This window comes from Felis catus, chromosome C1, assembly GCF_018350175.1.
Source record: "Felis catus isolate Fca126 chromosome C1, F.catus_Fca126_mat1.0, whole genome shotgun sequence".
Taxonomy (NCBI): Eukaryota; Metazoa; Chordata; class Mammalia; order Carnivora; family Felidae; genus Felis; species Felis catus.
Genome location: NC_058375.1, coordinates 97832915 through 97860219, shown reverse-complemented (window position 1 = coordinate 97860219; position 27305 = coordinate 97832915). Strand labels below are relative to the sequence as shown.

At 40.6% G+C, this 27305-nt stretch overlaps 1 protein-coding gene across 4 annotated transcripts in view; it reads left to right on the top strand.

The window, feature by feature from the left end:
* Positions 1–27305, top strand: part of DENND2C (DENN domain containing 2C) — an 89324-nt gene that overhangs the window by 53396 nt on the left and 8623 nt on the right. For all 4 annotated transcript variants that reach the window (XM_023259018.2, XM_023259016.2, XM_023259017.2 and 1 more), the window contains 11 exons: positions 2921–3017; positions 8602–8646; positions 11382–11569; positions 14837–14946; positions 16905–16974; positions 17605–17682; positions 18281–18421; positions 19044–19192; positions 19907–20084; positions 25817–25858; positions 26758–26863. In XM_023259018.2, coding sequence (XP_023114786.1) covers positions 2921–3017; positions 8602–8646; positions 11382–11569; positions 14837–14946; positions 16905–16974; positions 17605–17682; positions 18281–18421; positions 19044–19192; positions 19907–20084; positions 25817–25858; positions 26758–26863 — 1204 coding nt within the window. The remainder of the gene's footprint in view (positions 1–2920; positions 3018–8601; positions 8647–11381; positions 11570–14836; positions 14947–16904; positions 16975–17604; positions 17683–18280; positions 18422–19043; positions 19193–19906; positions 20085–25816; positions 25859–26757; positions 26864–27305) is intronic.

The following is a 27305-nucleotide window of genomic DNA, read 5'->3' as shown; positions in this document are numbered from 1 at the left end:
TCCCTGGAAAGGAAACTGGTTTCATAGTTTGAAAATCACTGATCTAGTCCATATGCCTGTTCCCCACCCTTCCTCTCTCCCTCCTGTGAAAGCCTGTGTGGGATTGTTTGCTACAATAGATTTCCTAATGTCTCATATTGTCGCGTCAAGTGTGTATAGCAATATGGTTTCTACCATTCCTTAGGAAGAATATTCTACAACATTTCCTACAACCGCAAGGTAACTCTTCCTAACTCATAACCAAAATTTCAATTTTGTTACTTTATCTCATAGTTTTCTAGAACAGATAGTTCCTTTCCTTTATAATATTTGAGTCTACTTTTGAGTATAATTTTCAGATGCTCATTAATAATTATACTATTTTTGTTCATTATGTCCCCAAAATACATGTTTACTTTCATATGTCTTTCCTTATAGCCCCTAACAATACCTTTTTATGTTGGATTCTCTTGTTTTTTTACAATGGTAATATTTAAGAAAACTGGTAATTTTTCACTTGAATGGCAGCTACAAAAGTCTTTAAAAGAACAAACGCATCCAAAATGTGGGAATAATCTGCATATTGGAAGCACATGTTTCTCGCATGTTATTTTTCTTGTGCTGGACTGATTCACTGCCTATGGATTGCCAGGATTGCTGGAGAAACAAGGACAAAAGAGAAAACAAGAACATTCTTCTCAAACTTTGTTGGCTCTTATGTTCCTAACAGTTGTAATTTGAGGCATTAAATATATTAAATCAGGATTAATAATTAAGAAAAAGCTTGGAATTTTAAGAGGAAAGAGAAATAAACATGGAAAACTAATGAATTCCTCTTTTTTATTTTTTTAAGTTTGTTTATTTAAGCAATCTCTTCACCCAATGTGGGACTCAAATTCACAACCCCAAGATAAAGAGCCGCATGCTCTGACTGAGCCAGCCAGGCCTCCCAATTCCTCCTTTCAAAAGTGGCTGTTCACTGGGGTGCCTGGGTGGCTCAGTCTTAGGCTAAGTGTCTGACTTTGACTCAGGTCCATGACCTCACGGTTTGTGAGTTCAAGCCCTGCATTGGGCTCTGTGCTAGCCTGGAGCCTGCTTCAGATTCTGTGTCTTCCTCTCTCTCTGCCCTTCCCCCACTCATGTTCTGTCTCTCAAAAATAAATAAAAACATAACAAATTTTTTAAAAAAGTTGCTGTTCATCAGCTTGATTTTTTCCTCTTTTTTAAAAAAATTAAAAAAAAATTTTTTTTAATCTTTATTTTTGAGAGAGAGAGACACAGAGTGCAAGTGGGGGAGGAACAGAGAGAGAGGGAGACACAGAATCCGAAGCAGGCTCCAGGCTCTGAGCTGTCAGCACAGAGCCCGACGCGGGGCTCGAACTCACGAACCGTGAGATCATGACCTGAGCCGAAGTTGGACACCCAAACAACTGAGCCACCCAGGCACCCCTGAAATATTTTTTTACTTGAGTATTGTTGACACAGATTTCCTCCTTTTTAAAAGTTTTTTATTTTAGAGAGAAAGAGATATAGCACACGTGCACAAGTTGGGGAGAGGGGCAGAAGGAGAGAAAGAATCCAACTCAATCCCAGGCCCTGGGATCATGACCTGAGCCAAAATCAAGAGTCAGACACTCAACTGACTGAGCCACCCAGGAACCCCATCTTTCCTTCTTGAACCCTACTCTGTGTATGTGTGTCTGTGTTTGTCGGTGTCTATCTGTCTCTTTCACACACACCTCCCAGCAGCAAAGAAAAAAATTCTGAGTAATGTTTTTTAAATGGAACCTGGTTTTCATCCTAAAGCACATTTGAGAGCCTCCTATTTTTATGACATTTGTAAAATAAATTGTAATATTAGTGCTCCCAGTAGCAAAGAGAGTATTTGCTTTAACAAAAGCTTTGTCAGCATGATTATCTTTTTGTGAAGAATTCCTGGGAACAGAAATAACTGAGCCTTACCCCACCTTCCAAGTGGAAGGAGTATTCTGCTTCTTACTCTGGGTGATAGGAAAGGCTTGGTCAACAAATAGAGTGCATGGGACACCTGGGTGGCTCAGTTGGTTAAACGTCCAACTTTGGCTCAGATCATGATCTCACAGTTTCTGAGTTCCAGCCCCACATTGGGCTCTGTGCTGACAGCTCAGAGCCTGGAGCCTGCTTCAGATTCTGTGTCTCCGCCTCTCTCTGCCCCTCCTGTGCTCATGCTCTGTCTCTCTCTGTCTCTCAATAATAAATAAACATTTAAAAAATTAAATAAATGAATGAATTTTAAAAAAAAACAGAGTGCAATAGGCAGGTTTCTTGCATGTTGTGATGTGGAGTGACAAGGAATCTCTCTAAGAGCCTGTGCTGGGTCCTTCTGGAAAGAAGATAGCCTTTCCTCCTTCTCTACCCATGTTATATGGATTTTCTATTAGAACAACATATCATATTACTAAAGATCAGTTTAGATTCAAAATTGAAAAAATGTCAACGTTTTTACTTTTAAAAAGGATCTTTCTCTGAGTGAAAATCATTAGTAAATTAATATGAAAACTTGGTGTTGAATCTTTAAAAAAAAAAAAAAAAAAAAAAAAAAGGGAGGTACCCGGCTGGCTCCGTCAGTGGAGCATGTGACTCTTGATCTTGAGGTTGTAAGCTCAAGCCCCACGTTAGGCATAGAGATTACTTAAAAATAAAATTTTTATTATTTAAAAAAAAATTTTAATGTTTATTTATTTTTGAGAGAGAGGGAGAGTGCGTGAGCGTGGGAGGGGCAGAGAGAGAGGGAAGCAGAGGATTCAAGGCAGGCTCCGTGCTGTCCGCACTGAGCCCGATGTGGGGCTTGAACTCACAAACTGAAAGATCAAGACCTGAGCCAAACTGGGACGTTTAACCAAATGAGCCACCCAAGTGTCTGGTGTTAGTTTTAACTTGTGCTTTGTTGGTCTTTTTTCAGCTCGTATTGAAAATTGCTGATGTATTTGAGTCTAAGAGAGGGAAAAAGAGGGTAAAGTTACACCCATACACTGGAAAAGACGTACCTCCCTCAAAAGGTAAGAATTGTTGCAGCTGTCCAGAGCTACCAGCATTTGAGGGGAGAGTCATATAACTTAACATTTATGTAAATTATAATTCTTGGTTTACTTTCCTATCTATCCCACTTAAATATAACTTCTTTAAGATAAGGATTATTTCTTATTCTTCCTCAAATCCCTGCCAATGAGACTAATTTTCATAGGCAGATTGCGTTATTTTATAATCCGACTGATTTATAGTCTCTTTCAGTATAGACTCTTTCAGTTAGACTCTCAGTAGAACCGAGAATATTAGGTATATAGAGACCACAGGTATGTGGCACAGAACTGGTAGTCATCTACTAAGTTCAGTAGTAGTTTCATCCTTCAGATGCCTAGATAAAACCTACATTGTCTTTTTTAAAAAAAAAAAAAATTAATGTTTTTTTATTTTTGAGAGAGACAGAGTGAGCAGGGAAAGGGCAGAGAGAGAGGGAGATAAAGAATCCAAAGCAGGCTCCAGGCTCTGAGCTGTCAGCACAGAGCCTGATGCAGGGCTCGGACTCACAAGTGGTGAGATCATGACCTGAGCTGCAGTTGGACACTTAACCAACTGAGCCACCCAGGAGACCCAAACCTTACATTGTCTTAATTAAGAAACTCCGAACATCCATAGTGAATTATTAGAATTTTCTTAGCCTCATGCAAGATTCTTAACTTAGTTTTCTGACAAAGAACATGCAGAATTTAGCAGTTTTTGTCAAACGAGAAACAACAGCCAAGTCATACCCAGAGAAGAATGTTTCCTATTTTTGCCGACGTCCAAAGACAGAAATTTCTTAATTTCCCTTGAAAATCTGTTCTGCATTCCAACAATTACTATCTGAAAATAAAATCCTCCCTGCTCCAATTTGAGCCTCTTTCTTCTTACTCTAAAAGCAACTAGTCACCATTTTAGATACACGTTTCCATATTTTCAAAAGCAGTGATCAAAACATGTTCTAATCTTCTCTGCCGCAGAAGAAATCATTTTGGTTACTGCTGCTAATAGGAACCACTTACTGAATGAAGTAATAGATTTTCTACATACTTTATCTCATGTGTAACATATGACAACACTAGGACGCAGGGACTGTCCTTATTTTACAGAAGAAGAAGCTGAGCCAGTGGAGGAAGTGTCGGTTTGCAGAAAGGAGCATGGTACCATGAAGTCCTACCCTTTTCTGTCACCAACAGTTACTCGCCATGTTTCTCATAAATCTTGATTTTTAGCAGTTTAATGATTTCCCCATGTGTGTTTTTTTTTTTATCCTCAACAAGGATATTGTCAACGGCTTTTTATGTGTATATTTCAGAACTAGGTACAGAAGATGAAAACTGGTGCCAGCTATTATTCTGGACCCTTTTATTTTTTTTATTTTTTTTTTCAACGTTTATTTATTTTTGGGACAGAGAGAGACAGAGCATGAACGGGGGAGGGGCAGAGAGAGAGGGAGACACAGAATTGGAAACAGGCTCCAGGCTCTGAGCCATCAGCCCAGAGCCTGACGCGGGGCTCGAACTCCCGGACCGCGAGATCGTGACCTGGCTGAAGTCGGACGCTTAACTGACTGCGCCACCCAGGCGCCCCTATTCTGGACCCTTTTAGACTCATTATCATTAATCTTCTAAATAGCCTTTGTGGCAGACATTATTGTCAACTGTTTCTAGATAAGGAAATAAATTGTAAATTGCAAATTATGTAAGATTTCAAGACACTGGGGCCAGGACAAATTCTTATGAAACATTACCATTTTCCTAAATTAATATCAGTCTACTGGCAGCTACATTCTCGATGCTTATGCTGCACTAAGTAGGTTCTTACTGATCTCTTACTTTATTTGTATGTCTTATGCCTTATGGATTAGGAACATTTCAGTAAATTTGGCTCTAAGATAAGTTTTGAAAAGCCAAGTCTTTTTTTCTCTGTATCGTTATTGAAAAAAACTCGACAGAATGAATTGCGAACTTACAACAATCCCTGAATTGTAACTCTTCCCCACAAGTGTGTTTTTCTTTTGCAAGGCTCAAAGAAAATATGCTTTTACCCAGCCTCTGTAACCAACTCCTCCTGTGGGCCTGAGGAAGTTGTCTCATGCCTGAGGATCTCTTGGCTCCACAGTTACATTTTCAGATTTTGTTTTCCTCCTTAAGCTTTTGTCTGTAGATCAACAATGACTGGTAGAACCAGATAATTGTATTTACCTACTCTGTCAGTACATGCTAGGTTTTACTGAATCTGTTCCAACCTAAACATTTCTTAACTTTTAGTTATCAGTTGTTACAAAATGATTTATTGCCCTTCTTCAGTTCTGTCATTATACTTTTGTGTGTTGAAGTCACGTGTAAAAAACGGACAACCTATTTCTTTTTTGATCCCTATAGATTCTAAATAGATTTTCCTATTGGCTTGTAAGCAAGCCCCTTAACCATCATTCAGTTTCTTGGAACACGGATCATCAAAACCTACAGATGTGAATAGAGGAAAGCCACCTAAATGAGCTTTTGTAGGGTCTCTTCCTTCCTTTCCCCTTTCATTTCTTTCTTTCCAGACACTTGATAGGCCCCTAAGAAGTGCCTGATGCTAAGGACACAAACAGGACTCAGGAGCTCACGGTGTTTGTTCCTTCATGCTGAGTAATACGTCATAGCTCCAGTGTGCTTTCTATCATGGTGGTTAATTTGAAGTTTAAAGCCTATAAGATGGTAGCTACACTTGCAGTGAGCACAGCATAATGTATGCACTTGTCAAATGGCTATATTGCACACCTGAAATGTATACAAGAGCATGGGACTATTGGCCATGAGTTCAAGCCCCACATTGAGCATGGAGCCTACTATAAATAAATTAATTTTTAAAAATATTTTAAGTTTATTTATTTATTTTCAGAGAGAGAGAGAGAGAGAGAGAGAGAGAGAGAGAGAGAGCACAGGCATGTGAGTGGGGGAGGGGCAGAGAGATAGAGGGAGAGAGGATTCCAAGCAGGTTCTGCACTGACAGCACCTGATCATGACCCAAGCCAAGATCGAAAGTCGGACACTCAACCAACTGAGCCACCCAGGTGCCTCTAAAAAAGTTTTTTTTTAGTAAAAAAAAAAAAGGGGGGGGCGCTTGATAGGCTCAATCAGTAGAGCATGCAACTCTTGATCTCAGGGTGGTGAGTTCAAGCCCCATGTTTGGGTATGGAGCCTACTTAAAAAAAAATTCAAACCCCCAAAACCTATACAGTAGACAGTATTTAAATAGGTACTTTTTCTGTTACATGTCTTATGAGGAAGCAACATTTTTTAACATTCTCTTATTCTTTATCATAAAATTTAAATGAGCACAGCAAATATTAAAATAATGTAGAATGAGAAAAAAATGAAAACCCAAGGTTTCCCAAACCTCCTACTACTCCCAGAAAATTTTATGCACATGCAAATAGTTTTTTCTACCCAAATAGTTTTTTTTTTAAGAGGAGTGAATAATTCAAGTGTGTTGTTTATTTATTTTTTAAATGTTTATTTAATTTTGAGAGAAAGAGAGAGTGCTCGTTGGGGAGGGAGTCACAGAATCCGAAGCAGGCTCCTGGATCCAAGCTGTCAGCACAGAGGCCAGTGCGGGGCTCAAACCCACAAACTGCGAGGTCATGATTTGAGCCAAAGACGGACACTCAACTGACTGAGCCACCCAGGCGCCCCTACCCAAATAGTTTTTCATACCATTCAGACTTTGTATATCTTGCTTTAAATTAAAAAAAATTAATTAATATATTTCAGAGCTCTTTTAGTATCAACACATAATAGACATTTTGGTTGTTTCACACTTTATTTAACCTATGGATATTGAAGTTCTATGTATATATATATTTTTTTGCTCTGCAAACAATGCTGCATTATATATCTTTTTGTATATAACTTTGTATATTGGTAAGAATACAGCTATAGAATCAGTACCTAGCATTGGACTTAACCAAAAAATATGTACATGTAAAATTTTTATGACTTCTGCCAAATTGCCCCACAGATTATAATAACTGCTTATATTTCTACGGAAAGCATTTGAAAATGACTTTTGCGCATAATCTTTACTAATACAGTGGGTTTTTAAAATTTTTTTATTTAAAAAAAATTTTTTTTTCAACGTTTTTTATTTATTTTTGGGACAGAGAGAGACAGAGCATGAACGGGGGAGGGGCAGAGAGAGAGGGAGACACAGAATCGGAAACAGGCTCCAGGCTCTGAGCCATCAGACCAGAGCCTGACGCGGGGCTTGAACTCCTGGACCGCGAGATCGTGACCTGGCTGAAGTCGGACGCTTAACCGACTGCGCCACCCAGGCGCCCCAACTAATACTGTGTTTTATTAAAGCTTTTTATTTTTTCCCATGGCACAGTTGAATATTGTCGCTTATTTATTATTTTAATTTACATTTCTTTAATTTTAAATTTGGACAGTTGTCATGCTTATAGAAAGTTATAAATTTTTTTCTATAGATTGCCTATTCCTACCCTTTATTCCTTTTTCTGTTGTGCTATAATTTTTCTAATTCATTTGTAACAGCTATTTGAATATGAAGAAATGTATCCTTGTGTCTGCAATGTGTATTACAGTTATTTTCCCAGTTTATCATTCACGTTTTGAATTTAGTAATTTTTATTAGGGAGAAATTTCCATTTTTATATCATCAAGCTTATATATTTTTCATTTATGACTCCTAGCCTTGTTTTTCTTGCTACAGAAAGTCCTACTTGTGTGCTTAGCATCACACACCCCTTAGTAACCTCTGGAAGTGCCTGGAAAGAAAGAAAAGGGAAAGGAAAGCAGGTTACAGAAAGATTTTTCCCTGTCTGTGCACTTTTAAATTTTGCTTTAACTTTTCAGACTTACTCTAGAAATGTTTCATTCACTTGTTCAGAAAGCTCTGTGTATAAGTGTGTGTGTGTGTATGTGTGTAAATTGGCCATGTGGCTAGCACTGTGGTGCAAAATACCCCCTTGTAAAAGCATAGCTTCTTATAACCAAGGTACTTAAAATCTGGGGAAAATAAGAGCAGTTCAAAGCAGACTGAGCACTGTAAGAATTCGGAGTAAAGGAATGCTGAATTTGGCCTAGAAGTAGCTTAGAAGCACCATAAAGTAGCTCAGATGTTTCTCCGTAAATTTGTGTGGTTATCCCTCTGAGCCCCACATGTTCCTTTTACTCTGAATTCCTGGTTAGTTCTGTGTTGAGGTTTTTATTTAGCCAGGTTGGTGTCTACCTTTGATATCTTGTTTGGGAATATAAGGACAAGGACATGAATGTAGCAATAGAATCTATTCTGAGCCAGACTTCTTAGAATCAGGGATGAGCTGGGAGCTGAGGAGGGAGGTGGGGTGTGGGAAGGAGCTAGAGTAGATTAGTTGCCCCTCTGGTCGTGAGCGGCTGTTTTCTTTTGTGACTGCCCTACCCTGTTGTAACCAGGTGGTCTGGAGAACGGCTCAGCGTCCTTATTACCCCTGGCTCCAGGGCTCCCGGCCCATGGAGACTTTTGCACTGTTCTCATCCCCATGGACTCCCTACTGTCGGACAAGACAAATAGAAACTCTTTCTCTCTTTTCAGGTGAAACCAGTGGGAACGAAAGTGATGCGGAGTATCTGCCAAAGAGTGAGTGAGTCAGTGGGGCTGCTCCCTTTCTCGTGATGATCATGGTCATGGGTGGAGTAGCACCTGCCTTTGGGATTGAGCATGTTTTTCCCACATTCAGCTTTATTTAGTGGGTGATATTTTTATGATAAGACCTGCTGAAATTTGGGGGACTAAGCAGCACACTGTTAGATGTTCGACAGCGTTAAAAACCTCCCGTGGTGGAATGAGGCAAACAGGACGGCTCTTAAGATGGAGTGTTCTTAGGGGAGCAGCGAAACTGCATGTTCAGACATAGGTGCAGGAGTTTCCCAGCAGCCAAAACAGAGTATGTGAATCATCCTCTGAGACAAATACATACCATTAAATATCTAATTTTTCATAATCACTCAAGTGTACTTATTTAACTTTGACATCTCTGATACTGAGATAGGAAATATCGATCTATCGCTCATTTATAGACATTTACTTATATTTCAAATTATTGTGCCGTTTGCTTTCTGCTAGCACATAGAATCTGCCATACATTTTTTGACTGTATGTGTTCAGACATATCATGGTCTCTGTATCCTTCATGTAATGGATTTTCATAGAAAATTATATAGTTCCTGTTTCACTGACTGACATATCGAGGCATGGAGACAGTCAGAGACATGAATTGTCAAAGCTGAGTGTAGGGCAGTTCCGAGTCTGATACTCGGGTCTTATGATTAATAGTCATGTGCTCTCTCCGTTGGCCTGATTGCTTCAGGTGTTTGATTCTGGAGCCTTACTAAGGTGAAACTTAAGTCATCATCAAGTTCAGCCTGGATGTGTAAGAATGACAGAGCTAATGCCGTTGCTGCTGAGAAACAGGGCGTAAAATTTTCTTGATTTGAACTGAGCTTTGCCTAGAGCACTAAATGTACTGGATAGTTCGGGGGAGCCATTTCGAGATGAATTTTGAAGTGTTCTTAATATTTGATCCGTGGTGTAACTTGTTTGGGGGCAGAATGTGCTTCTCAAAAGAGAAGCAAACAATTAGTCAGAGGCTGCGTCTTTTGATCGTGGCTCAGAATAACACATCATCAACTCTCTGGGCCACTTAGACTATTTCTTCTGCAAGTTCTGCATTTCCTCTATAGGAGACTACCCCAAATTGTCCACAGTTTGGAGATAAATGAGAATAAAGGATAAATGCTGCCCAGTTTTGAGTGGAATTTCTCATATTTAAGTAGTATGCTTCCATAATTTCATTCTTTTGAGAAATAGTCTATTAATAGGTGTCTTCTTTTGGTTCATTTTTCCCCTCTTGGATTTAACACCATATATTGATGTAAGCATGTGTCCGTTGTCAGTAATATATGCCAAGGAGAGAAGGGTAAAAGGCAGTTTCTTTAATGTGAGGATATTTATTTTAATTTTATCAAACTCATCCTTTTGTGTACTTAGCCTCTATAGGACTCTGTTCTTTTATCAGATCTTCCCCCAGCGTGTACACACACACACACACACATACACACACACACACACGTGATTTCATGGTCCCAATGATGAGGGAAACAAAGGCAAGAGAAATGCAGCTTAAAGTAAATTTCCTTACAGCCTGCAGCCCACTGATAGACACCTGAAACATGCAGAGCGTGGCCTTCCTCAAGGAATTCATGGCTGCCTTCCTGCCTTAATGTCTATGTTTTATTAAAAACTAAAAGTAGACGGGCGCCTGGGTGGCGCAGTCGGTTAAGCGTCCGACTTCAGCCAGGTCACGATCTCGCGATCCGTGAGTTCGAGCCCTGCGTCGGGCTCTGGGCTGATGGCTCAGAGCCTGGAGCCTGCTTCCGATTCTGTGTCTCCCTCTCTCTCTGTCCCTCCCCCGTTCATGCTCTGAGTCTCTCTGTCCCAAAAATAAATAAACATTGAAAAAAAATTAAAAAAAAAAACAAACTAAAAGTAGAGGCACCTGGGTGGTTCAGTTGGTTAAGCGTCTGACTCTTGATTTTGGCTGAGGTCATGATCTCACAGTTTGTGAGTTCGAGCCGCACATTGGGCTTCGGGCTGGCAGTGTGGAGCCTGCTTGGGATTCTCTCTCTCCCTCTCTCTCTCTGCTCCCCTTCCCTCAAAATTAATAAATAAACTTTTAAAAAACTTAAAAAAAAAAAACCTAAAAGCAACCTTATCTTGACAATAGTTACATCTTCGGGTCCTGGAAGACCCTGCCTTTAGCATCCGGAAATTCCTTGGAAACTCACTTCATTCTCTATCCCCCCTCCCTCCACACACTCAAAAGTATATAATCAGTCTCTCCTCACAAACCCAGTGCAGCTCTTTCTGCCCACGGGTCCTGTGCCCATGCTATAATAAAACCTCATTTTTGCACCAAAAACGTCTCAAGAATTCTTTCTCAGTCGTTTACTCACAAACCCCGCTTCATAACTTCATCACCAGCCAGTGGCATCTGTTGTCAGGCCAGTGCTTTCACCTGACGTTTTCCACGTATCCTGGTGTTACGCTGCGGAAGATGGGAGAGCACAGAATATGTGTTGGGACGCACCTAGAGTATCGGTTGGGACACCGAGGGCTCCTGGGCGCTTGTGAGACTCTGTACTTGTTCCCCAAGTATGTCATAGCCCTCGCGGGGCTGTGTGGCAGACGTCGGTTAGTCAGCACTCCGTCAGCAATGACTGGGTGAAGATTAGTCCATATGGGTCATGACCTCTGGGCGCTGGAGGGAAGATGGGGCTACAGAGGAAAAACAGTGCTCCCTGATTTCATTGCAGACCGCCACAAGCGCTTAGCCCAGCTCCAGCAGTCTTCCAAGAGGAATCCTCACTACCAGACCTTAGAGAGGGATCTTATTGAATTACAGGAGCAGCAGCTCTTTGAACTTTTTGTGGTGGTGTCCCTCCAGAAGAAGCCATCGGAAATAAGCTACATTCCCCAGGTCATACAGCAGTTCCCTGGCAAGGTAGGTGCAGGGAGACCAAGAGGCGTCCAGGAGTGTTCTCGTGTCTCTGTGTTTTATCTCCGCTCTTCTTTCTATTGTGATCTCAAGCAGCTTTTACTAACACTGTACCTTTTGTAGGATCTGGTAAGTGACTCTGGTGACATCTCACGTCCGGCCTGAGCTGCAAACAAGGGCAAAAACTTATTATCCAAATTGTTTATTTATTTATTTATTTTTTGCTCTGCTGTTTACTAAGTGCCCTTTAGCAAGTTGCAAAACCTCAGTTTTCTCATTCTTTTTTTTTTTAATGTTTGTTTATTTTTGACAGAGCATGAGCGGGGGAGGGGCAGAGAGAGGGGGAGACACAGAATCTGAAGCAGGCTCCAGGCTCTGAGCTGTCAGCACAGAGTCTGACGCGGGGCTCGAACTCACAGACCGTGAGATCATGACCTGAGCCGAAGTCGGACGCTCAACCGACTGAGCCACCCAGGCACCCCTCAGTTTTCTCATTCTTGAAGAGGGGAACAGTAAATACGACAGAACAGGGTAGCAGTTTAGAGCATGGACTCTAAGCCAACTCTCTGCACCTGCCACTAATTAGCACTGTGACTTTGAGCAGTTACTTAACTGCTCTGTGCCTTGGTTTCTTCATTTGTAAAATGGAGGTAATCATAATAATGTCTATCCCATTGAGTTGCAGTGAGGATTAAATGAGCTGTATAAAGCCCTTAGAATAGTGTCTAGCATATAGTCAGCACTATAGAATGTTATCCATTATTAGTGAGGGTTTAATAAGATAATGTATTTAAAGTGCTTAACACAGTCCCTGGCACATAGTAAGCACTTCATACATGGTAGCTATTATTAACAAATATTATTTGATTTTCTCTGTCTTATGCCTGAGAGGGCATAACATTAAAAAGCAAACAGAAACCCCACACTGTAGGTTGAGAGAGAAACCACAGAAGAAAACAAAAAGTTTTATAGTTTATTTTGTATTTAATTTTTCCTGCTTTTTGAACAACGGGTCCACAGTTTCATCTTGCAACTGTGCTCTGCAAATTATGTAATGAGCCTTGGTAAGGCGTGATCCCTTTAAATAGGGAATCTCCTCTCCATCTTAATACTTGGACCATGTCTCTTATTTAAGTTATCTGCTCAGATGCTTTAGGAACGTGAGATTTAAACCCCGACTTATGTGTTTCACCAAAAAAAGCTAGTGGAGCACAACTCTACTGGAATGGAATCTAAGAGACATTTCCTGCATAAGTTCTCGTTAGAAAAAAAAAAAAAGTGCTAGGGCACCTGGGTGCCTCAGTTGGTTAAGCGTTTAACTTTGGCTCAGGTCATGATCTCGTGATTCGTGGGTTTGAGCCTCGCATTGGGCTCTGCACTGGCAGTGCGGAACCTGCTTGGGATTCCCTCTCTCCCTCTCTTTCTCCACCCCTCCTCCGCTTGCCCTCTCTCTCTTTCTCTGTCTCTCTCTCTCAGAAAAAAATAACCTTAAAAAAAAGTGCTCAACAACATTCCTACTGTAAACAAAACTGTTTAATTTCTTATAAAATTCTTCAGTGTAGCGTGAGAGCCACAGTGTCACAACACTGAACCATGGAAGTCTAAAATGATGTAATGTAGGGGCGCCTGGGTGGCGCAGTCGGTTAAGCGTCCGACTTCAGCCAGGTCACGATCTCGCGGTCCCTGAGTTCGAGCCCCGCGTCGGGCTCTGGGCTGATGGCTCAGAGCCTGGAGCCCGTTTCCGATTCTGTGTCTCCCTCTCTCTCTGCCCCTCTCCCGTTCATGCTCTGTCTCTCTCTGTCCCAAAAATAAATAAACGTTGAAAAAAAAATTTTTTTAATAAAATAAAATAAAATAAAATAAAATGATGTAATGCAGATAGTCTTGAAGAGTCCAATTTCCCATAAAGAGAAGCTTAATTTTTTTTTTCCGATGTTTCAATCAGTCTTACCTTTGCAGAAATCTTGAGGTTGAACATTGTTTTTCAACAAAGCTGGAATTAACGGGCTCAGAGCCAGATAAGGACCCAGCTGAGTCTGGCAGGGATTGAGGGATGTTTCTAAGCAAATTACTTAGCATCCTTGTGCATTAGGCTCCCATAAGTTAAGGAGGGAGAGAGCTGACCAAGTCTCTCTTGATTGCATTGTGGAAAACCGTAAATGAAGACAATTCCGAGTCATTTAACAATGTAAAAATAATAGAAGGTGAGACAACTGAACTTTTGTTAGAATGCTTTTCCGTTTCTGAAGAGCTAAATGAACGTCTAGGTGACTCAGAATGGCTGCATGTTTTGTTTCAGAAATTAAATTAAGGGAATAATTTGTATTAGTTACATGAGGGTACTATGGCTATAATAGACTTATTTTCTGCTTGTTTCCATACTAATTTTTAAATGTCTTTTGGTTTAACTAAATTTAGATTGTTCTTTTAAGTATGATACCAGACTTGCACACAAAGGCCTTCCACGCTAAAATTTCACAGGAAGTTGCAAACTAGTAATTAGTTAGCAAAGATTATATGCTAAAGGAAATGATTATATATGGGATAGATTCTAAAAATAGTATCTTTTCTTTTTTTTTCTTTTTTTTTTTTTTAATTTTTAATGTTTATTTATTTTTGAGACAGAGAGAGACAGAGCATGAATGGGGCGAGGGTCAGAGAGAGAGGGAGACACAGAATCGGAAGCAGGCTCCAGGCTCCGAGCTGTCAGCACAGAGCCCGACGCGGGACTCGAACTCACGAACCGTGAGATCATGACCTGAGCCGAAGTCGGACACTTAACCGACTGAGCCACCCAGGTGCCCCAAAATAGTATCTTTTCTAAATAACATTCAAAACACCTTTGACTATTGATCAGAGAGTGTCTGGCACAAACTGGGCTTTTGCTATCAGTGTGCTATAGAATAGGTTTTTATTTTATGTCCCATGATTTATTAAAATATTGGGTTTCCACTAGTATGTGAATCCTGAATTACGATTCTACCTCTAGACTAGAAACTATTTTCAGTCACTCCTCTTACATCAGATTATAGGATCTCCACAAGTAACCATTTCTATGTCAAAATAGGATTCTTTATTCTTAGTAACCATGTTCTCAGTGTATCTTCAGTGATTACTGGCCTTGGCCTTCCTGTCGTGTGAAACAACACAACACTGTGCTGAGATGACTACTTAGGCTTATCAGAGACCTCTTTTCCCAGGACTAGGCTGTTTTGTATATATAGTCTCTGCTTACGTAGAATATTAGTCACCTATAAATGTTCCGTTTTTCAGGGTGACCATGGCTTTAAGCAGTCCAAAGACACTGAAGAGAGGCTCAAAGTTATCCCCAAGTTTTGTTTTCCTGACTCAAAAGACTGGGTGCCAACCTCAGAACTCAAGAGGTAAATGGGTTCCTTAATCTGATTTCTCATTTTTGGAACTGCAAAAATAGAATCCGAATGTTTGAGAAATGGGTAGAGCCAGCAGTTAAAGCTATGTGGACACTGTAGCAGGTCAAGGATGCAGTGGGAGGAAAGGAAGAAACAGAATTAGAACATTTCCTATGTGAGTTCAAAAAAGAAAAACATGGAATAGTTTCAGTGTCAAAGGGAAAACGAGTTTGAGAAGCTCTGCAGTTGGCCAGTTCTGCGGGGGGGAAAGTTCCGGTTTATATACAATCAGAAATGCCACCAAGTGGACAGAAAAGGAAAAAGGACTTGAGCTCAGGGACCCTACTTAGGAGGTAAAACAGCGGTGTCTGCACCTTGTTTCTCCTTCAAGTTGACGGAAGCCACAGCCCAGATTGTACGTTCCCCTGCGAAACTTGTACAAAGGGAGGATCCAGATTGGGAGGTGTGAGCATTATTGAGAAGGGAAGATAAGGAATTTCTTCCTGGTATCTCGAGGGAACTGTATTCAATTAATAAACAGTTATCCTCCCTGAATCCTGCTTGTAAGTAGATAACTGCTCAGTTCAGAACTGTAATTATTGACCCTGCTGTTTAGGCCAAAAAGCGTGATTCTGGAACCGTGTCACATGCAGATAACCTGCTGGAGGAGAGCCTCGGCTGTTGCCTAAGTAGCTGCTCTGCCTTTCTGCCTCGCCTTGCCTCCAGTCTGAGCTGCTGTCTCGCCTAACCAGTTTGGCCTGATGGCCACTCTCCTCTCTGAACCATCAATCCCGATGGTCTTAAGCTGTCAGGTGCACTGCTAACTGCACAAGCAGCTTCTTTCATAATGGCCTGGCCGCTCCATAGCTGGCTTTTCTGCCCAATGAGTTATATGGGTTGTTTTTTTTTTTCTGGAACATTTGGGAAATACAGAGGAATAAATAAAAAGCGGAAGTTATAAGTCAATGGCATTCTGGCACTCAGAGATAATAACTAAATATGTTGGCATATTCCCTTTCAATCCTTGTTTTTGGCCATATATAGATGTATGTATTCACTGCTCGAATTTGTATTTCTTTGATTATTAATGAATTTCTTTCTTGGTCTGCTTTTTATAAACTATGCAGATCTTTTTTTAAATGTTTTTTTGAGAGAGAGAGAGAGAGAGCACTCAAGAGTGGGGGTGGGTAGAGAAAGAGGGGGAAAGAGGATCTGAAGCGGGCTCTATGCTGACAGCAGAGAGCCCGATGTGGGGCTCAAACTCACGAACTGTGAGATCACGACCTGATCTGAAGTTGGAGGTTTAACTGAGTCACCCAGGTGCCCCTCTCTGCAAATCTTTTGCTTATGTTTCCGGTGAGGAGCTGATAATTTTCCTAGCAACTTTTATAGTTAAGGATATAACCCTTTGCCAATAACTGTTCCATAGGACCTCTCGGAACTAAATAGAAGAATTTGGAAGGGAAAAATACCTTTCCTAAATGTTAGACTTTATCAGATATTCACTAAAAGGAAAATAGGCTTGATTAATAGCTAGACTGGGTAAATAAGAAAGTAAAAGGCAGTGGCATCAGAAGGTCATCCTGTACTTTCTCTCTCACACATACAGTGTCAGGCAAGATATTGTCAGGCCTGGACATTCTTCCTCAGGAGGAAGGTGGCTTGCAATAAATGTGGTATTAATGCCTCCCCTTACATCACAAAATGACTGCTGTTGGACACTAATTTTAAATTGTTTGTTCTGGGGCGCCGGGGTGGCTAGTTGGTTAAGTGTCTGACTTCAGCTCAGGTCGTGATCTCACAGTTTGTGAGTTCGAGCCCCACGTCGGGCTCTGCACTGTGTGGAGCCTGCTTGGGATTCTCTCTCTCCCCCCTACTCTAAACAAACAAACTTAAAAAAATAGTTTGTTCCATGAAGAATGTAATAATTAGTTGTTTAGATCTCACCTATCGACTATTTTTTTTTTCAGTGAAACATTCTCCTTTGTCCTAACTGGTGAAGATGGGAGCCGCTGGTTTGGTTACTGTAAGAAGCTCTTGGTAAGTACCAGGCTTGTTCTACAGGCAGGGCTGGGCAATAGAGTCCTCAGTAGAGTCCAGGGACACCTGGCTGGCTCAGTCGGAAGAGTGTGCAACTCTCGATCTGGAAGTCATGAATTCGAGCCCCATGCTGGGTGTAGAGATTACTAAAAAAAAAAGAAACAAACAAAAAAAGAAACAATAGAATCAGACTAGGAACTTCAGAAACTCTTTCTAGATGAGTTTGAGGGCTGCATAATCACCCATATATTAAAGAAGCTGCATTAGCTTTAACTAGTAAGAGCGAGGTTGGAGTTAGCAACAAGTATCCCAGAATAAGAAGGGTATGGACTTCTATTACTTGTGTGTTTGTAATAGATGAAGAAACCGATGACAGAGTGGTTAAATACCAGCCTGGGTCTATTCAAGGGATGGCGTGAATTAAGCCATTCGCGGGAGCTCTGAGTTACTTGCTTCTTGTTTAGATGCTGCCACTAAAGCTGGAATAAATCATGCTATCATTTTTTTTTAGCATTTTCCCATCTAGCCTTGGTTCCTACTCTGTACTAAAGAGTACTAAGAGAGTATTCATAGTTCAAATTAACAAAGACTTGTGCCGCGTCATTTTTGCCTTGATGTGTTTTGTTTTAGCCAGAAGGCAAAGGGAAGCGACTCCCTGAGGTGTACTGCATGGTTAGCCGCCTGGGCTGCTTCAACCTTTTTTCCAAGGTGAGTGCAGAATGAGCCCTGGGAAAGGTGCTGTGCTTCCTGGGCTCCGAGTACGTGTTGTTTCTGATGATTTCACTGGGCTATGTCTTGTGACACGGACTCTAGCATACTACTTTAGGAAGCGTTCTCAGTAGTAGATTAGAGCCACAAGTTTGAAGGTTTACATTCGTCTAGACTAGACTATGTTTACATTTGTCTAGTTTACCGGAGTCACTATGTTGTTGCGTCATCTCATTTTGACTTGCCAAACCTCCCAGCTTCAAGGAGAACGTAGCCCGAAGCTTACCTTGCCTCGTGAGTCTTTCCCAGACCCCAAACTGCAAGATACCATGGTCGGTGTCCCCTTCTCTGCCCCTACCATAGGGAGGTGGAAAGGAGCTCCTCTTCTAAAAATGAGTGGATTGATTTGAGTAACTTTTCTTGGAGATATAAAGATACCCCCAAGAGATACGAGGCCTTTAATGAACTTTTTTTCATTGCGGAAGCTTATCTGTCTTAAAATCTGTTGGTGTAATTTTCAAGCTTGTGCACCAAGTTTGGTAGTTCCTTATGTGTTTGAACTGAGTCCCTAATAAAGTAACATACGTCGCACGTGCAGATTCTGGATGAAGTGGAGAAGAGAAGGGAAATGTCTCCAGCCCTGGTTTACCCATTCATGCGAAGTGTCATGGAAGCTCCCTTCCCAGCTCCTGGACGCACCATCACAGTTAAGAGCTACCTCCCTGGGGCTGGCGATGGGGTAAGTTAGCTCATGTTGAAAAGCCTTGATAGCCACCAAAAAGCAGGCCTTACACTAATAGGCAGAATTTCCAGAAGCCTCAGGGCATAGATTTCCCTTTTCCATAAACTGTGCAGAATGTGTTTTAGTACCAAAAATCACTGGTGAAATGGCCAGTTGTGAGACATTGTGAGTTGGTCCAGTTGTGAGATAGTCGAGCCGTCTAGGAGCTAGAGGTTTTCTGCCTTTTGTAGACTGAGCCCCATTTGTAACAATAGCAGTGTGATAAATGATTATACATGCTATTGTCTGGTAAAATAAAAGGTTTTACCAGAAACTTACAGCGTGAAAAGAAGTTATTAGGGGCACTGGCTGGTCCAGTCAATAGAGCACGTGACTCTTGAACTCAAGTTTATGATTTTGAGCCCCATGTTGGGTATAGAGATTATTTAAAAAAAATAAAATCCTTAAAAGAAAGAATTAGGTGTTAGGTCTTGGGAGTAGTTGTAGACAGCTTCACAAACTCTGTAGCAAAACCTTTTTCCTGAATTTCCCCTGTAAAAGAATGACAGGATCCATTAATGGTGTCATTATAGATTGTTTTCCAACCTGAACTCCCCTGATTCGAATTCTTTCATTTCAGTCTATTGAACTCTGCCGACCACTGGATTCCCGACTAGAACATGTTGACTTTGAATGTCTCTTTAAGTGCCTCAGTGTGTGCAATCTCATCCGGGTCTGTGCCTCCCTCCTTTTGGAACGGAGGGTAATCTTTGTTGCCAACAGCCTAAGGTGAGAAGTTTGTAAAATATGTCACTTCCTACTGGTATTTCACTTGTTTTCACTATTTTAAAATTTGGGCATTTACAAAAACCGTAGGATCTCAGTTACCTAATGCCATAGTGGTGTGGATAATTCCAAATCGTCAGTAATCCAGAGCTATTTTGCATTAGGCTATAGCCATCACTTTGGGATTGCAGTGAATTTATCTTTCTAAATGTGTTTTACTTAAACCGTTGTTAAAGGTTCATACTGCTGGAATGAATAAGTCATGGGATAAAAGGTACACCATAGGGAATATCGTCCCTGATACTGTCATGCTAAGGTGACAGGTGGTCGCAACACTTGTGAGCATAGTATAATGTGGAGAGACTTGGAGTCACTATGTTTACACCTGAAACCAGTGTCACGTTGGTGACACCTGAAACTAAGGTAACATCAAGTATAGCGTGTCAACTATACTCAAACAAGAAATTAGTTGGCATTCCTTTATCTAAGTACACATTAACTTTTAGCAATATAAATTGCGGGGAAAAGCTGGTTAAGACTAAAACTTTTCTGTGAATTAAGTTAAAAATGTAAACAAAATGTCAAAAATTAATGAGTCCTCACAGAATCGCTCATCTGTGATCACTAACCGGTGTCAGGTAATTCTGTAACATCCTATCTGAACCATTCTCCACGTGTTGAGTGTGTCACACCGTTTCTGCTTTCTTCTCTGGCCAGCACCCTGTCAAAATGTGGCCATGCTGTGGTTGCCACACTGTATCCGTTCACCTGGCAGCATACCTACATCCCAGTCCTACCAGCATCTATGATCGACATCGTGTGCTCACCCACTCCGTTCCTTATTGGAATCCTGTCTTGCTCCTTACCGCAGCTCCAGGACCTCCCCATTGAAGAGGTGAGATGGGAGAAAAGACAGGGCACTGACAAATGAAAACAGATTGCCTTTAAGAGTGTTGGAGTCGTCATTCGTATTAAAAGACAATATTCATATACTATGCCATCCTATTTTTGTATCTTTTTATTAAAGTGAGAAAAATTCCATAGTGCACATGAATCCAAAGTTGTGGTGGTGCCATGGGCTCGTTCTTGTGTTATTCCGAAGGGCAGGTCTTTTTGTTTGTTTTAAGTCAAACACAAGACCTACTCTGGGTTAACTTAAAAAGTTGTTTTAAGGGGCGCCTGGGTGGTTCAGTCGGTTGAGCGTCCGGCTTCGGCTCAGGTCATGATCTCATGGTTGGTGAGTTCGAGCCCCGCGTCGGGCCCTGTGCTGACAGCTCAGAGCCTGGAGCCTGCTGTGGATTCTGTGTCTCTCTCTCTCTCTGCCCCTCCCCTGCTCGTGCTCTTCCCTATCTCTCGAAAGTAAATAAACATTTTTAAAAAATTAAAAAAAATTGTTTTAAATATAACACACATATAGAGAAGTGTGGTCAAAACAAAATGAATTATCACAAAGTGAATGCTTACGTAAGCCACATTGGAATGGAATGGAAACATCACAGCGGTGGAGACAATGCCACCAACACCTTGAAAAGTCTCCATCAGGCCACCTTCTGTCACTGTTCCCTTCCCACGCCCATGAAAGGTAACCACTGTCTTGACCGTTATGGTGTTCATTTACCTGTTTTTCTTTATAGTTTTACATCCTACCCATTTATTCCTAAACAGTATAGTTCAGCTTTGTCTGGTTTTAAGCTTGTTATAAATGGACTCATGTGCAGTGTATAGACATATATTTTATCTGGCTTCTTTTTTTTTGTAGCCAAATATATTACTTTTTATTATAATTACTTCTTTTTTTTAACTTTATTTTTTATTTTTTTTAAGTTTACATCCAAATTAGTTAGCATATAGTGAAGCAATGATTTCAGGAGTAGATTCCTTAGTGCCCCTTACCCATTTAGCCCATTCCCCCTCCCACAACCCATCCAGTAACCCTCAGTTTGTTCTCCATATTTATGAGTCTCTTCTGTTTTGTCCCCCTCCCTGTTTTTATATTATTTTTGTTTCCCTTCCCTTAGGTTCATCTGTTTTGTCTTAAAGTCTTCATATGAGTGAAGTCATATGATTTTTGTCTTTCTCTGACTAATATCAGTTAGCATAATACCCTCCAGTTCCATCCACATAGTTGCAAATGGCAAGATTTAATTCTTTTTGATTGCCAAGTAATACTCCAAGTAATACTTCTTCTTTACCCATTCATCCATTGATGGACATCTGGGCTCTTTCCATACTTTGGCTATTGTTGATAGTGCTGCTATAAACTTGGGGGTGCATGTGTCCCTTCAAAACAGCACAACTGTATCCCTTGGATAAATACCTAGTAGTGCAATTGCTGAGTCGTAGGGTAGTTCTATTTTTAGTTCTTTGAGGAACCTCCATGCTGTTTTCCAGAGTGGCTTCACCAGCTTGCATTCCCACCAACAACGCAAAAGAGATCCTCTTTCTCCACATCCTCGCCAACATCTGTTGTTGCCTGAGTTGTTAATGTTAGCCATTCTGACAAGTGTGAGGTGGTATCTCATTGTGGTTTTGATTTGTATTTCCCTGATGATGAGTGATGTTGAGCATTTTTTCATGTGTCGGTTGGCCATCTGGATGTCTTGTTATCTGGCTTCTTTTGATTAACCTTGTGTCTGTAGGATTCATCCCTGTGGATGAGTTTAACAGCTGTTCCATCATTCTAATTGTGCGTATTATTCCATTGTGTGAATACCCATCCTACAGTTGATGGACTTTTGAGTTGTTTCCAGTTTAGGGCTACTACAAATAATGCTGCTATAAATATTCATGTGCATGACCTTCGGTCCATATGTGCATGCAATTCTAGGGTATATACTTGGAAATGGAATTGCTGGGTCATGGATAAGCATATCTTCAACTTAAGTAAATAAGATCAAACTGTTTTCCAAAGTAGCTGTGCCAAGTGAAACCCCCTCCACCAATGTATGAGAGTTCCTGTTGTTCCATATCCTCCTGACACTTCTTATCATCAGTTTGTATGATGTAGCCTATCTGGTGAATGTGGAGTGGTATTCTCGTTGAGGTTTAATTTGCATTCCTTGATTACTGTTGGGGGTGTGCATCTTTATTGGCCATGTGAATATCATCTGTTATAAAATTAATTGTCTATCTTTCTACTGGATTGTTTACCCTCACTGATTTGTAAGAGGTATTTTTATATTCTGGGTATCAGCCTCTTTGTGGCATGCCTTTTTATTCTCTAAAATGATGTTTTTAATGCACAAAAGTTCTTAATTTTAATATAGTCATAATTATTGGTCTTTTCCTTTTATGGTTAGTGTGCGGTGCTATCTCCCCTTCCCTTCCCTTCCCTTCCCTTCCCTTCCCTTCCCTTCCCTTCCCTTCCCTTCCCTCCTCTCCTCTCCTCTCCTCTCCTCTCCCCTTCCCCCCCCCCCCATCTCATCTGCACTGACAACAGTGTCTGACGTGGGGCTGGAACCCATAAGAGCTGTGAGATCATGACCTGAGCCAAAGTCGGAGGCTTAACTGACTGAACCACCCAGGTGTCCCTTTGCCTTTAGTTTTTAATTTTTTTGTATATGATAGGAGGTGAGGATCTTTTTTTTTTTTAATATGGACAGTGAACTATACTAGTACTAGTATATTAGGAAGTATATTGAAGTCCTCAAAAAATTAAAATAGAACTACCATGTGATCCAACAATCCCACTTCCAGGCATATATCCAATAAAAATTAAATCACTCTCTTGAAAAGATACGTGCACCCTCATGTTGAAGAGGAAAACCACTGTTTTCCATAGTGGTTGTACCAATTTGCATTCATACCAACAGTACACAAGGGTTCCTTTTTCTCCAGCATTTGTTATCTTTTGTCTTTTTGATAATAGCCTTTCTAACAGAGATGAGGTGATGTCTCAATGTGGTTTTGAGTAGCATTTCCTTAATGATCAGTGATGCTGAGCACCTTTTTATGGGCCTCTTGGCCAGTTTGCATGTCTTTGGGAAAAATGTCTATTCAGTTCCTCTGCTCATTTTTTTTTTTTTAAACTAAACTCTATACCCAACATGGGGCTCAAACTCATGACCCCAGGATCAAGAGTCACATGCTGTACCATCTGAGCCGGCCACATGACCCTCTTCTGCTCATTTTTAATAGGATTATTTGGTGTTTGTTTTAGTTTTTGGTCATTGTTGGGTTTTGTCTTGTTTTGTTTTTTGCTATTGAGTTGTATGAATTCTTTATGTATTTTGGATATTAACCTTTTATCAGATATATAATTTGCAAATATTTTCTCCCACTTCGTAAGTTTCCTTTTCATTTTATTGATGGTTCCCTTTGCTGTGCAGCTTTTAGTTTAATATGCCTCCACTCGTTTATTTCTCGCTTTTGTTACCTTTGTTTTTGGTGTCAAATCCAAAAAATTCATTGACCAAACCAGTGTCAAGATGCTTACCCTTTATGGTTTCAGGTCTTAACATTCAAGTCTTTACTCCAATTTGAGTTGATATTTTTTTAAGTTTATTTGTTTTGGGTTGGGGGAGGGGGTGCAGAGAGAGAGGGAAAGAGAATCTCAAGCAGGCTCTGTACTGTCAGCGCAGAGCCCAGCATGGGGCTTGAGCTCACAAACTGTGAGAGCATGACCTGAGTCAAAATCAAGAGTCAGACACTTACCCACTGAACCACCCAGGCACCGCATTTTGAGTTGATTTTTATGTATAATATAAGATAGAGTCCAGTTTCTCTTTTTTGCATGTGGCTGTTTTTCCCGACACCATTTATTGAAGAGACTGTCATTTCCCCATTGCATATTCTTGCTTCCTTTTACTGTAAACTGACTATGCGTGAGTTTATTTCTGGACTCTGTTCTGTTCCATTGATCTATGTGCGTTTTTATGCCAGTACCATACTGTTTTGATTACTGTAACTTTGTGACCTGGTTTGAAATCAGGACGTGTGATGCCTCCAGCTTTGTTATTTCTCAAGATTGCTTTGGCTATTCAGGGAACTTGGAGTCCCATAGGAGCTTTAGGATTGTTTGTTCTATTTCTGTGATGAATGCCACTGGAATTTTGACAGGGATTGCATTGAATCTGTGCATTGCTTGGGGTAGTATGAACATTTTAATAATCTTTATTCTTCTCATCTACAAGCACAGAATATCTTTCCACATACTTGTGTTCTTCAGTTTCTTTCATCAATTCTTACCGTTTTCAGTGTACAGATCTTTCACTTCCTTGGCTAAATTTATTCCTAATTATTCTTTTTGATGCAGTTGAAAATGGGATTGGTGGTGTTCTTAATTTCTTTTTCAGATAGTCCATTGTTAGTGTATAGAAACACAGCTGATTTTTGTACTAACCTGTTTTTTTTTAACTTTTAATTGTGGAAAATTTCAAACATAGTAAAAGTAAACAAAAGGTTAAAATAACTCCAATTACCCTACTTCAGCACTTACCAACTCATGGGGCCATCTTTACCCTTACCCACTCCTCTCTCCCATAATATTTTGAAGCATATCCTGATATAATTTTGCTGTTAAATATTACAATATAAATCTCTATAACACAAGGACATTTTAAACATAATCACAATACCATTATCACACCTAAAAAATTTAATAACAATTCTTTTAATATTAATACAATCCAGTGTTCATCTCTCCATTTCATAAATGTTTAATAGTTTGTTTGCATCACTCCCAAATGAAGTCCACTCTTATATTTGCTCAGTATGGTTTGTCACTTTAACGTATAGATGTGCCTGCCATCATTCTTTTTTAAATGTTTATTTATTTTTGAGAGAGGGTATGCGTACATTTATGACCAGAGAAGGGACAGAGAGAGAGGGAGAGAGAGAATCCCAAGCAGGTTCTGCATTGTCAGCACAGAGCCCTACACGGGGCTCAATCCCATGAACTTCAAGATCATGACCCAGGCCAGAGTCAAGAGTCAGACGCTTAACTGTCTAAGCCATCTAGGCACCCGAGATGAGTTAACTTTTAAATGGGCTACAACTTGGGGCGCCTGGGTGGCTCAGTAGATTGAGCATCTGACTTCAGCTCAGGTCATGATCTCACCACTTGTGGGTTCGAGCCCTGCGTCTGGCTCTGTGCTGACAGCTCAGAGCCTGGAGCCTGCTTTGTATTCTGTGTCCTGTTCTCTCTCTGCCCCTCCCTAGCTCATGCTCTGACTCTCTCTCTCTCTCTCTCTCTCTCTCTCAAGAATAAATAAAACATTAAAAAAAATTATTTTTTATATTCTTTTTTTTTTAATTTTTTTTTAATGTTTATTTTTGAGACAGAGAGAGACAGAGCATGAACGGGGGAGGGTCAGAGAGAGAGAGGGAGACTCAGAATCGGAAGCAGGCTCCAGGCTCTGAGCTGTCAGCACAGAGCCCGACGCGGGGCTCGAACTCACGAACCGTGAGATCATGACCTGAGCCGAAGTCAGACGCTTAACCAACTGAGCCACCCAGGCGCCCCAAGCATTAAAAAAAAATTTAAATGGGCTACAACTTGAACTTAATTTTGTTTAAAACTATTTCCATTGCTTGAAAGAATCAAACACTCTTCCTGATCTAGCAGTGCCTAATGTATGTCTCTGTGAATGTCTCTGGTTTAACTTACCTAGCTCCTTTATCCCATAGGTGCTGATAGTTGATCTCTGTGCAGACAAGTTCTTACAGGAGGTAAGTAACAAATGAGGTGATTACATAATATTTGGGGATAATTGGACAGAAAATATGTGAAAGTACTTAGAGAAGATGACTCAGGCAAGACTTTTAGTTCCTACACATACTGACACTGTGGCCAATCATACAAGATTGACCTGAAAAATTGGGTTAGGTTTATAGCTGTCTCTCCCAAAGAAGGAAGGAGGAAAAGATTAAATGTCATTCTCAAAAGAGGTAACCCTCCTTTGACATCCAGATGGGGTGATGTATAAGGATCTAATTTCATTGAATGTAACAAGCATCCAACATTGATTATGTCTAGATACTCTGTTAGAATCTGAAGGTAAGATGCAGTTTGAGCCCCTCAGACCTTATGATCTAACAATGAGAAGGGGGAGTGGACATATGTATAAAGTTTTAGAAATCGTGTAATAGAGATTTCCACACGGTACAGTAGGGGCAAAAAAAAAAAGTGGTCATTTATTCTGGGTCTTGAAAGTGGAAGGGAGAGTTAGCAAAGCCTGCTTAGGGCAACACTCTGTAGCCTGTATATAAGTGTGTGAGCACTCAGCACAGGGTAAAAAAGGATGTTTCCCGAGACTTTGTCTCTTTTCAAAGCGTTTGAAACACTGTTTATTTGTGGATGATCTTTGTAATACAGTGTTAGACTTGTAGATGAGAGATATTTGATGGAAAGGTACCAGAAAATGTCGTAAATATATATATATATTTAAAGACAGTTATGTATACCATAAACATCCTGAATTCTGCTGAATGTAGGGAAAGAAGGTTCAGACTGAGTCTTTAGCCAAAATCTATACAAAGTCACCAGTGAAATTTTGGGGATTTAACTGGTATATGTTTGAGATTTTCTCTCTCAAAGGTCCTGAAAAATCTCAATTTCGTCCCTTAAGGTATCTGATGAGGGTGAAATTCTACCTCCTAAACTCCAAGCTGCCTTGATGCAGATTTTGGAAGAACGAAATGAAATCTTGGCTCAGGAGCAGAATTTTTCACAAGGTATGAGATAAATGGTTGAAGACTCAAAGTCAAGGTGGTAAATACTTACTGAATGCCCAGCACCCTACTAAAGGATGTACAAAAGTATCAGATTGCCTGTGATCTGGAAAGCTTATAATCAGCTTCCTTGCTGACCCTCAGATGTACTGGTCCCCTTCGGTTTCAGTACTTTTTTTTTTTTTTAATTTTTTTAACGTTTATTTATTTTTGAGACAGAGAGAGACAGAGCATGAACAGGGGAGGGTCAGAGAGAGGGAGACACAGAATCTGAAACAGGCTCCAGGCTCTGAGCTGTCAGCCCAGAGCCCGACGCGGGGCTCGAACCCACGGACCGTGAGATCATGACCTGAGCCGAAGTCGGCCGCTTAACCGACTGAGCCACCTAGGCGTCCCTGAATTTGCTATTTTAAAGCTGTGGGACCAAGTGAGATAACCCCCTATA